We start from the raw sequence: 12,151 nt of genomic DNA, 5'->3' as shown, positions 1-12,151 counted from the left end.
AGGCTGCCATAATAAAATAGGGCTAAAATCTGGCAAAAGAAATGAGATTCAGGTTAAAGGTGACATTGAGCGACACGCAGGTATTACCTAGAAAGTGTGTCTGAGAGTCCTGTTGTGTTTAGTGAGTATTTTTGTGAGCAAATTCAGCAATCTTGCGGAAGTTGTTGTGTATCGAGCCACGCTCTTGTGATGAAGAACACCAGCGGTACCTGACTGCTAACCACGCAGTGTGTGTATGTGTGTGCGCATCGCCCTTCCTGCCCTGTCCTGCCCTTAATGTTTCTTCTCAGCAGTGGAAGCCCGACAAAATCAAAGGTTTCAGTGGAAATTAACCTCCTTCCTTTGGCACTCTGGCCGTAAGGAAGTCTTCAGGTGAATGCATATTCAGTGACTTTGGGTATTTGTCACTGAGTAGCCAATAACCACTTCTGAGTATTTGTTTTCTATCAATTAATCTGCTTCAAGGGTTTTTAAAAATGATGATAATTAATCCGAACCTCTGTGCTCTGTCGTGTAAATACACGCGCACAAGCTCTCAGTGAAACAATGGGCTGTAATGAGAAATGGTAAACTACAAAATGTAACAGTAACATGGAATTGACCGTAATGAGTGCTTTGGATCTGCTACGCTAACAGGGCTGTTCAGAGAGGCTACGCTCACACGCTGGTGTGTATTATGCACCAATTTGGTCTGTTCTGTGTCTGAGTAACAACTGGAGCTCAGTACTTCTGCATCACCCGTGCACCAGGGCAACATTCATTCCTGTCGCAGGCGTACCCTTTCGGTACGCTTTTCTGCTGTTTTGTTTTCCAGTTTAAAGATGGCTCTATTGACTCGACTTCACTTCTCATAAGGCAAAGGAGAGTTTGCAGTGAATTCCTAGGACTTGCACCAAGTTTCAGCCCAGAGCAAAATTTTTTCAGCTGAGTTATAAACTACTGAAAAGTGGTGCACTTTTTTTTTTTTTTTTTTTTTAAATGGGAATGCAGAAAGGATTTTAACCAGGGCATGAAAGGCGTGTAAGGAATTTCATGGTGTGTAGAGTAATAGTTGTTAAAGAATGCGTTCGGTAGCCTTCAGCAGGATGCTGCAGTGTGCTGTGCAGAACGTGTCTGACAAAGGCAGCAGCGGTACAGGCTTCTAAACAGACCCACCCCTGCGCTCACCATCCCGAGCTTCCAGTAGCTCTGTGCCTAATTGGTAACTGCAAAGCTGCTAATACGCAGATGTGGTACTGGCACCATTATACGGGCCTCCTCTCTGAGGAGCAGCGGGGAAGTGTGCTACATATTGCATAGGGATCTCCTCCAGTGCCCTCATCCCTTCCCGCCCCCCGAGGTGTGATGATAATCCGGTTTGAAGGAGAAAAGCCTTGCCCGAGCTGTGATAAGATCTTGGCAGAGAAGAGGAAGAGGTTACATCAAGCACTTAAGATCAAATGCAGGCAGGTGGAAGGCAGGCAGCTCAGGAGCCTTGAAATTCCATTTCTTCCGCAGACCGTTTTCAGTTTCTAAATTGTAAAAGCATTAGGGTCAATTAAAAAGTTCCGGTTTTGCAATTCAAGTCACACTTATGTGCGTTGGGGTCGGCTACAATGGCACTTACGTTCAGCCATCCAATGCTTACCTGGAGGCTTTTCACAAATTCAGTTTGGGATCAGGATGCAAAGCACTGAAATCAAGCCGATGATTGTTATTTCCCTGTTACTTTGCTTTTCTCACACTGTTTCTGTTTTAGTCTACAGCAGTCTTACAGTCAGCAAACCAAGTTTAGAATTAATTCTTGTTTTTGATATCTGGACTGGATTCAGAAGGCACCGGGCAGAAATAGCTGGAGCTTGAGTGAGCGAAGGATGAAAGTGACCGGTTGCATAGATGGGGGGGGTTGTGGATGCATGTGTGCCTGGTTTATGGTGCCAGTTTGTTGAGCTTCTTCAAGTCCTGTTTCTTCATGCTGCCTCCAGTTGGGATTTTGCAACCACTTCTTTACTGCCGTGAAGCGACAGAGTCTCCTAGGCCCTGGTCTGGTCTGTGAACAGATGTGGTCTGTCATTCCTAGAGAGAAGTGACGTCTATGACAGAGGGAGAAGAGCTGACTTGATCCACTCAGCTGTAGTGAAACCCAGGGTTGTAGCAGCTCTTCCTGATGAGCTTTAAAACAGTTTGAAAACAAAAAAGGATGCATTTAAATGTATGGGTGAAGCTTTTCTGTAGGGGGCTGAGTTTAACGTAGGAGAATATGTTGCTAGCTGAGGACATCAATGAACCCTGAGTATAAAGGAGGTTCCTTCTTGAAGAAAGACTTCCCTCAGCATTGAGCTGAAGTCTGAAGGGGCTGAGACCTGCCTCTGCCTCTTTTTTTTTTTTCTTGCTTTATTTTCCTTTGGCCTGCAGTGGGAACAAGGTAGACATAACAGAGTTAACAAATAGTACAACAGCTAGAGCACAGCTGAACTGGTGTTTTCTAAGAGCAGTAATTGGCATACTGAAGTAAGTAAATTTGATGGTGTATTTTCAAAAATAGGTTTGCTTTCAGTTCTTGCTTAAAGGCTCTCTTGTCTTCCCTAGTGATAATATGTACTTTACATAAAGAATTTGACTGGTTGCTCTGTAGCTTGTGCTATTTACTTTTACTTGCAAGTTAACGATATGGGTAAGGTAATGTAACAACGCCTAAGGTGAGGGACGTGATTCCTTTTCATTATTATTATTTTAAAGGAACCTTTAGTTACTGAAACTAAACTACTTATCGGTAGTATTGTTTAGTGGCTACAGCACCAGGTATTCCAGTGAGAAGCAAAAATGAGCCCAGGTCTTTTAAGTTCTGTTTTAATGCCTTCTTTTTCTTAGATCCCCCTTCTTTGTCTTTATAAATGTTTTTGAGTTCAGACGAGTGCTATGCAGAGTTCTCAGGCTTCTCTATTTAGTTAGAGGCTCTTAAAGAAGATTATCAAGAGTGTGAGGTACATCCCCTTTAAACTTTCAAGTACATGTAACATCCGAGTATCATTATGGATAAGCAGAGATCAAACAACAAAAGACTGGAAATGTTCAGAAGCGGTTTAAGATGCTGATGCTCGTGTAGATTGTTTTCCCACCCCCCTGCATTTCTCTAAACTCTGCACAAGTCTGTCACTACAGGGTAGTATTGGGGCTGTGAAAAATGAGCAACCATTGTTCTGTGTGTATAAAACTAAAACAATAAACTGAAAACAGTTTATTTTTTTTCTGAATGTTTTCAGTCTGGAGGGAAGAAGTTAGTCAAACATTTTAGAGTTTTTGTTGTTTTCGTGTAGTAAACAAACAACAGCTCTGTGCTATATGAAAATATTTAACCTAAATGAATAGAAGTTGTGGTTTGGGTCTTTTGCAACATAAGCAAGTTATCAGATTGAGTTTGAAATTTCTCAACAGTTAACATGCAGTAAAGGGGAAAGCCTGAACTTAGCTCCGTCCCCTGCAGAGTGGTGCGATGTGTGCCTCCGAAGATCTGGGGAAGATTTCACGTGGTTCAAGTTGTAGATAACATCTGTTATGGTAGCCTCTGAGCGTTGGGAGCCTTAGATACTAAGGAAACGGGAAATCAGAACACGTCTCTTTTAAGTAAATAAGAATTCTGTGTGGAAGGGAAGTTAACAGTGCATTGAGATTGTGTACTGTATGGACTCTTCACCCTAATGTTTGAGTGCTGCAAGCTTTTTTTTTTTTTTTTTTTTAATAAAAAGCTGTGGTGAAGTAAAGTTAACTTTAATCGTTATGGAGTCTTTTATCTATTATAAAGGAAATGCTTCATAAGCACCTCTTAATTTATTTTCACAAGACCCATTAGGTGACAAAATGTGTTCCCTATTGTACTGTTGCAGGTCCAAAAAAAGAGACCAACATTAAAAACTACTAATTTTTAATCTGTGATTAGATACCTTGGACCTAATTTTCCGACTGCGTAGCACCACGCAGTCAGATGTTCAGAATGAGTCCCTAGTGACTGCAGATGACTGATTTGGGCTCAGCATCTCTAAAACTTAGGTAATGAAATGTGGAAATAGAATTCTGGTTTTCCCTTAAAATCAGAATACAGCAGTTATGCTGATGAGCAGTTTGGTTTAAATGATTTGCTCAGCATCACAGAACTATCTGGCAGAGATGATAGCTTCCCAGTTGGCATTTGGCTACATACGTTTCTTTATTCCTTCCTTCTTCACTGCATAATTTGCAGCATCTACAACAAATAAGGGCTCACGCAGACAAATGGAAGCTACATGAAATAAGGCTGTAATTAGCTTAAGATCTTGGACGTCCTGAAAGAGGCAGGGGCCGTCTGCTTCTGAGAAACAAATCCTGCTTGAAGTAGCTCTTTTAAACTTGCAGGAAGTTAGCCTTAATTACCAGAATGATGACTACTGTCATGTGGTGCTGTCAGCAAAGTTGCTCCATGGTTTAACCACTCTAATGGTGAAGAATATTTCGCTGCATGTTCCCGTGGAACAAGTGGGATTTCAGTTTACAGGTCCCAACTTTCACTTTTAGTCCTGCATCCAGTCCCAATCCTATTTGGCCCTCAGTTCCAGTTCTGATTTCCTCTCCTGCTTCCAACCTCCAGCGCTCATTGCAGTGTCTCCAGCCTTCCCTTTTGGCAATCTGTTCCTTTACAAGCAAACCAGGGGATGGACAGTTTCTCCCTGTCATTTGTAGTTCAGCTGTCAGACTAAGGAAATTCATAGTGCTAATTGCTTGCGTAATCCTGCTTACTTCCAGTTTGAGTGTGCCCAGTGTATTATGGAATTTAGAAGCTAATCTATTTGCTGAACGCATCTAAACTATGGTTTTGCTATCCCTTCTCCTTTCCTCTTCCTCCCCTCAATCCTGCAATCCCTGTACATTGTGGGGTGGCAAAAGAACTCCTTGCAGGGACTCTCCTCACACCTTCCATGCAGCCTTTACACCCTCAACCAGAGTTCAAGCCCATTCTCCAAGGTGAAAGAAAAGTTGCAGAATACTTGGCCTCTGCCAGAAACAACCTATATTTCTTAGCGTTGTGTTTGGAAGCAGTTTGGCAGAAATTTTCCAGGAGAAGGTTCAAGCACATGAAATACTGCTGTGCGTAAAAGTATTCAGGTTATTATTTGGGGATGTTAAGAGGCCTCTGAAAATCTGAGGCAAAAGCAGGCAATGGACAGGGTTAATAAGGCAGCGCGGTGAGCCCCACCTGTAGGAAGAGCTGATCAGAAAGGCTGGTCTCCTGTTCTTTTAAAAGTCTGTAGGTATGGATTTTTGACTCTGACTGTTTATAGGTAACATCATCAATACCTGTCTGCTTTATAAAAACACAGACTCACCTGACTTGTGATCTTGAGGTTGACAAGGTACGCGTAGAATTTCACTCCCTTCTAATCCACTTGTAAGATCCATTAGAAGCTTCCCACTTATCGTGGGATTGATCCAATATTTGCATCACAGGTACAGTAGCAATGTTCTCTGATCGTTTTAACACTGATTTGTTCTCAACACAAAACATGGTGGTGATAGTATATACCTTTGCTTTAGCACATAAGGAATGAAGTACAGGGGGTTCTTGGTCAGTAATATTAAAATAGAGGTGGCAGCTTTTGCTGGCTGATTTGGGATGTGGCTTAGGGGGCCTACACCTAAAGTAGACCTTGCAACAGTTACATACAATTAAATGTATGTTTTCACATTGATCTCTTATGGCCATGTTCTGCTGTGCCTGGCAAGTAAATATCCTAGAGTTCTCGGTAGCACTTTGTGGGAATAAATTTGAAACCTCTTTGTTTAAAAGTATAAAATAGAGAATATTGCTATTGCAGGGTCTGAGGTTGTGCTGGCAATTAGGAGGCAAATGAATGGAATATGTATAGACCAAACCACACTACTGAATTGAGGCTGTGAAATTGGAGGAAAGTAGAGAACTGGCCCAAAGTCAACTAATAAAAGGTAGGGGGCCTTTAAAGGTCAAATTAAAAGCTCTTTTAAAAAAATCGTTCACTTAAATTCAGACTGGTGTGCTATGAAGCCTGCTAAGCCTGTCAGAATAGGACCACTTCTCCTTTCTATTCAAGGATTTTGCAGTGCCATCAGTTAGAAACCAAGCCCCTGCTTGGCGGGAGCACCCAGGGGTGGCTTTTAAAAAAAAAACACCTGAGAAGTCACAAACACTTTCACTGACTGTGACACCCCGCTTCTCTCTTCTTCTCCCCTGCCTGCTCGCCATTGATTCTTACCTTGGTCACCACTCCTGCTTCTTTCCTTATACGCTTGGAAGTGTCTCAAGAATCTGGGGTCCCTATACAAAGGGCTTCTTGCTTTGTTGCCATCCAGAGGATCTGTGCCCCTTCTAGACACATAAATGTGTGCTAATTTCCCAAACTGACAGTTTGAGAGATGTATAACACTAGCTTCTTTTTTCTTTCTTTTCATCTGTTTTATTTTTGTGTTCTGGATATGAATAGGTTAGGGAAGAAATGAACCTCTGCTCCCTATGTGTTTGTCCTCCAATTTTTTTTTTCCTTTTTTCCTTTTATTTTTTTTACAGCTCTGTATAGAACTGCCTCAACTAGAAGATAGAGGGCTGAGAGGTAGTGCACATCACTTGAGTCCTGTCTGTTACCCTCTTCTGTAGAAGTGAATGTGGTTGGTAACGCTGTTCAGGGGAGTTATGAGACAGGTCAGCTCTTTGGATGAGGAAACTGAATTAATGGACTTCAGGACACTGTCCTGAATGACTGCAGGTGTGTCTTCTGGGTAAGAAGCCACATTTTCTTCCACATAATAGTGTGTATATGTGTGTGTGTGTGTGTGTGTATATATATAAAATATATATATTTGTAAATAAATGTACCAGACAACTGTCATTTGAAACAAGTTTCTAATTCAGAGAATTGAACTGCTCTTCTTCCTGAATGTGATGTGTATCAAGTTTTTTTATGTACCTTTTTGACTGTTGCCTACCTTTGCAGATGATTGCAAAGCAATATACAAGCAACAGACCTCTTCCACATGACACGAACACTCTGTCCTTTGTCGAGTGGGCAAAACAACTTGCAGAGCTGACTAGAGAAGTTTATTTCCATTCTTCTGTTCCCAGAACTAAATAGTCTGGCTCCTAGTGGCAGGGACTTAAATTTATAGTTATCTTGTAGAATATATAAAACATTCTGCATGTGACTTTTATTACTGCTGTTAGCTGTGTGGACGGGTTCCTAATAGTTACGTACACCAAGTCACATGTACCAAGTTATTCTCTGATCCTGTGTTTGTGTTCAGTGTGACAGGGTGGGGTTCTCATGTTCATCAGCGTGTTAATAGTGCTGTGCTTAATGTCAGAGAAGTGTAGCTAATCTAGAAGAAAGGAGTAATGTATGGCTGCTTTTTATTTATTTATTTATTAAAATCTTCCTGGAGCACAGTGGATCTTAAATTAACTCATTGTTACAATGAGACTTGCTTTATATTGCCTACTAGATGTCGAAGGCTCTCTTCCCCAAGCTCTGCGTTTGAGTCTGATTCAAGCCAACGCCTTACAACCCACAGCTAGACAAGTATTACTTTGACAGCTCGAAGTCATCAGCACAGACAAATCTGAACAGCTTTGGGGTTGGAGCAGCTGATTTGACACAATTAACTGGCACAATTGATTAATCTGAGACATAATCTCTTCATGCCTGTTTCTCATCACTTCTTTCTCTTTGTCCCCCACCCACAAGTTGTATCTCATCCCAAAGTAGAAGGACATTTCAAGTTTTTCCATTCATTTTACATAGTTACGCAAAGGTTGTGTGGAACATAAAAATAATATAATAGAAGAGAGTTGTCTCCAGAACTGTTTTTTTTCTGTTGTAGTGAGGAAAAGAGGGGTCGGTGGTGCTGTGTGAGCAGCTCTGCTCCCAGCTGGGCTGTTCCCATAGCTCTGGGACAGTCGCGCTTGTTCCCAGCCTCCGAAAGCCCACGTGGAGCCCTTTGGGTGTCACTGTACCTGTGGCACAGTTAATCCCCAGCCCATGTCTTCTGGTAGCAAAGAGGATTTCTACACTCGTTTAGGGGTTTGATCTTATATTTCTTCTTAGTGTGGAATTGCTTTTCTGTTTGTATTTCTCTTGTGCTGAGATAGAAAACATGCAAATTGGGAATAATTCAACTTCCCTGTTTCATGAACGTCCATTACTGGGGGTTTGCTACTCCATCACAAAGGACTGTACTAATGGCATGATGCAGGAAGCTTATCTTTTTGCCTTGGAGATGACACTTACATTAAGTTAGTTTTTATTTATTTATGATAATGCCACCTCCAGCAACTTCACTTGCATTTGAAGAAAACAACTAACAAATCACAAATGCATTTGATTTTGATTTGAACCTATCAGAGCCTATTTTTGTCCTTTAAAGGAATTTAGACTGACCTCATATACTGCTGCTTTGAAAATAGGTGGATACTAAAGCTGTAAAATACCTTTAACACTTTGACAGAAATCTACATTCTGTTTGAGGAGGAATTGTGTATTTACTCTGGTTTCCTGTGGAGATAAGGTGTAAGCAATCTCTCTCTCTGCCTGCCTTCCTCTTTTCTGTGCTCCCTCCGTAACTTTTTAATCGAGTTTGGCAAAAAGGTAGGGGTCCCCATACAGCAGCATTTTTACAGATGTCATGAAAAATGGTAGAGGAAGGAGAAGAGGAATTCTATTAGGACCAGGCTGCACTGATTTCAATTATTGTTAGGCACCAGGGAATCCCAGTGGGTGAGAGATGTAATGAACACCCACCTGCAGGAGAGGCTTTGGATAGAGCTTATATCTCCTGGGTCAGGCACCAGTCAGAATACATAAATAAGTAGGAAACCAGGCCTCCTTAGTGCTAGTGCTTACAAGCGTGCTTGTTTTTAAATGACCCGAGCTATGTTTGTTACCAGAGCTGACAGGTTTTAAACTGATCTGGTGAAAGGGAAAAAGCATGTGTACTTCATGAACAAAACCCTAATAGCTGCATGGTGGTGGTTGTTGGTGTTAAAGTAATTGACAAAGGCTTATTATAACATAGTAGGTACTACCTCAGGTTTTGTTGGCAAAGTCAGTCTTTGTATGTTAAGTAAAGCTTGTATGCATTTAGGCTTTGTCTATTATCTAAAGGTTAATTTGGATTCACATGGGACTTGTGATAACTGTAGTACTTTTTTGTATGGGCTCTGGTTTGACAATTAGCACATTATGTCTGTTTAACTCCACTTCCAGCTTTTCTGGAAAAACTCCATGCATTGACACATTTGAAGTTATTTAGTACTGTCTTTTCAGTAATGGAAATACATTATGTCAGGAAAATGGAGATGAGGTAGGTGACATTAAATTCTTCTAGTGACATCTTGCAAGTGATACCTTCCGGGTAGTATCTGGATGTTGCAGTTCATTAACAGGGGTGGCAAAGCAGCTAGTGCATAATTACGTGTTCTGTGTGCTGACATGTTATTTTGTTTGTGTTTTTTTTCTTTCTAGGACTCCACTGTTGTCACTCCAGTTATTCTCAGAACAGATCCACAGGGATTTTTCTTCTACTGGACAGATCAAAACAAGGTAAGAGGAAAAGATTTATTACTCCAGAATGATTCGTTCTGTTTGCTGTGGTGTGATGGGCAGCAGTAAGGAGGCTTTGTGTGCTGGTTCTGGTATGTTAGACAAACATAGCATCAGCATTTGTTCCTCTGCTCTTCTGGGGAGCAAACATAAAAAGGTCTGCGGTCCATTCCTGGTGCACAAAACATGGAGAGAAGGGTAAGAGACTGGATTTCTGCTGTGCTCCTGTTGTTTCTAGCCACATTGATGATCTGTTGCCCGATGAGTTGTATAAATGTTTTGGTTTACAGGTAAGAATCAATCTAGCTGTTTTGGTTCATAGTTGACTTGTGGTTTCTGTCTTGCCTTCCATGTGGTACGTGGCAGAGCTAGAATACCCAAAGGCTGGAACTCCTTTTGAATTCTTCCTCCTGAACTGCCGCATGCTCCCTGGCCTCGCCTGGTGGGCCACGTCACTAAATTCTTACTAATCCTTACTGGACGCTCACTTTCTTTTAAAAACATTCCAGCATGCTTAGATCACTATTATGGCTGGGGAGCTGTTGGGAAGCTCATGGCCTGATTCATCACTTCATTCCTCCAGTTTTGTGTTGGTGTCACCTCTTGAAATCATCACTGTCATATTTCCAACTATTAGAGACTGTGGTTTGCAGCATGGTGAAAGCATCTGTGCAATTAGCAGTTGGGTACAATTTCTTTCATAAAGCGTATAAAATATATAATAGCAAATTATTGCTGAAATTGTTATAGCAAAATGCTGCGTCAAAACTAGAAACTAAATAGGTTCCTCTTTTCTGCAGATGAACTTTCTTTCAAGTGCTTAGGAGCTAAGTGCCTGTACCCATTGCCTGTTGAAAACCTGGTAGTGTTGGGGCTTTGGCCTTGTTTTGGAGTACGTGCCAAGATGACTAAGTATGCTATTCTGGCTATGGAAACCTGGTTTGCTCATTGTGTAGCTGTTTTTCACAAGTTCCTGTTGATTTTATGTTTAGATACCAATGCACAAATTGCTTGAGGAGGTAGCAACCATTAAATGTTCAGACTGTACAGGCAATTTGCTGTTACATTAGCTCATATTTATCTTGCTATGTTTGCTTTTTAGAGGAGATGGAGAACAGTTTTGAGTCAGTGTATTTGAAAGTCATATCATGGAGTTATAATAAAAATCCTGCCTTACTTTGCTTGTGCTTGTACAAGGTGGTGCTGGTTAATAATGCGTTCATCTGTTGACAGTCTGGAGTTGTTAAATAGCTGCCCAAAGAAGCAAAGTGGATCCCCTGAGAAGTTGAAGGATATGACTGATTTACACCAACTCAGTAGCTATGCCAAGACGTAGCACAGTCTACTGATTTGTTGCTTCCCTTGCATAAGCTAATTGTTTAAGTTGAAAAAGAATAGCAAACTTTGTAGTAATAAATGGAAAACCAGAGTTGATTGGAGAGTTTAACTTTTAATATATTTGGCACTAAGACCTCCTTCAGTTTCCTACTGTTGTCTCTAAAAACAATGTCTTGAAGCACTTCTGTGAAGAATAGCTATTTATAGAATTGTTGTTCTCATATTCATGAAAAAATGTATTTATAATGCCCAGAGCATTTTTTTAAAAGCTTGGGTATTTGTACAAGAGACATTAAATGTCAGTTTGATTTTTAAACTTGCAAATCAAGCCTCTGTGAAGGGCAACAAAAAGGATTTTTTTCTGGTTAATAATTCATGGCGATTAGAGAAAGCTTGTTCCTGTACCCCGTTATAACAGTGCCTACATAAAGAAAATAAATATATTTCTGTTGGGGTGCTGATACTGCAAGGACTGGGAAGGAAACAGCACTTCTGCTGTTGCAGAGAATGGCTGGGTTTGTGTTTACTGTGAAATGACAAATATATTAAAAAAAGAGGGTATATAGAAATTCTCTTGATTTCCTTCTTTCTGTGTAAATGGTGATTTTGTGATGACAGTGGAATTACTTGAAGAAATAGTATCGGAAGGACACAGCCCCTGTGTGACTGTGTGATTGTTTTTTTTAACCTAGTATTATTTTGAAGAAACTGGCTTATGTTTAGCTCCTTTGGTTGCTGTTGTCTCATCAGTAATCTAAAATAAATAAATACATGAAGCACTGTATAGTGTAAAAAAAAAAAAAGCGCCCCTTGTTAATTTTTTATTTAACTTAGGTCACTGGTGGCTGTAGCTGTGCAGCTTTCTCTAACTGGTTGAGCTTGCATTGTTTTCCTGTTTCCTCTCTGCAGAGAAAGGAAATAATATGTGTGGTGTCTGAAAAGTCCTTCAGACTGAGCTCTGGCTGCACGAAGAACTGAGTTCCTGGAGAAGTTGTGTGTTGCTTTTTGGGTTTAGGATGAATGAGATGGTAGCGTTTCCCTCCCTGCATCTGACAACCTCAGGCAAGGCAAGCAGTGAACTGCTCAGGCCTCCCTCAGTGCAAGATCCATACCCACGTGCCTTGCTTCTTCCTTCATGGCTGTGTTTTGAGCCTTTGATTATGTCTGGGCTGGCTCAGGTGTGTCCTGCCAGATACCCAGGCCCAGCACCACTGCACTTGGACTTGAAGAGGTTTTGT

General features: G+C 41.1%; 1 protein-coding gene across 2 annotated transcripts in view; it reads left to right on the top strand.

Moving 5' to 3' along the window:
* Positions 1-12,151, top strand: part of PLCB1 (phospholipase C beta 1) — a 382,337-nt gene that overhangs the window by 2,289 nt on the left and 367,897 nt on the right. For both annotated transcript variants that reach the window (XM_040551664.1, XM_040551662.1), the window contains exon 2: positions 9,498-9,575. In XM_040551664.1, coding sequence (XP_040407598.1) covers positions 9,498-9,575 — 78 coding nt within the window. The remainder of the gene's footprint in view (positions 1-9,497; positions 9,576-12,151) is intronic.

Source organism: Cygnus olor, chromosome 3 (assembly GCF_009769625.2).
Source record: "Cygnus olor isolate bCygOlo1 chromosome 3, bCygOlo1.pri.v2, whole genome shotgun sequence".
NCBI lineage: Eukaryota > Metazoa > Chordata > Aves > Anseriformes > Anatidae > Cygnus > Cygnus olor.
Note: the sequence above shows the minus strand (reverse complement) of the source record. Positions and strands in the feature narration are given on the sequence as shown.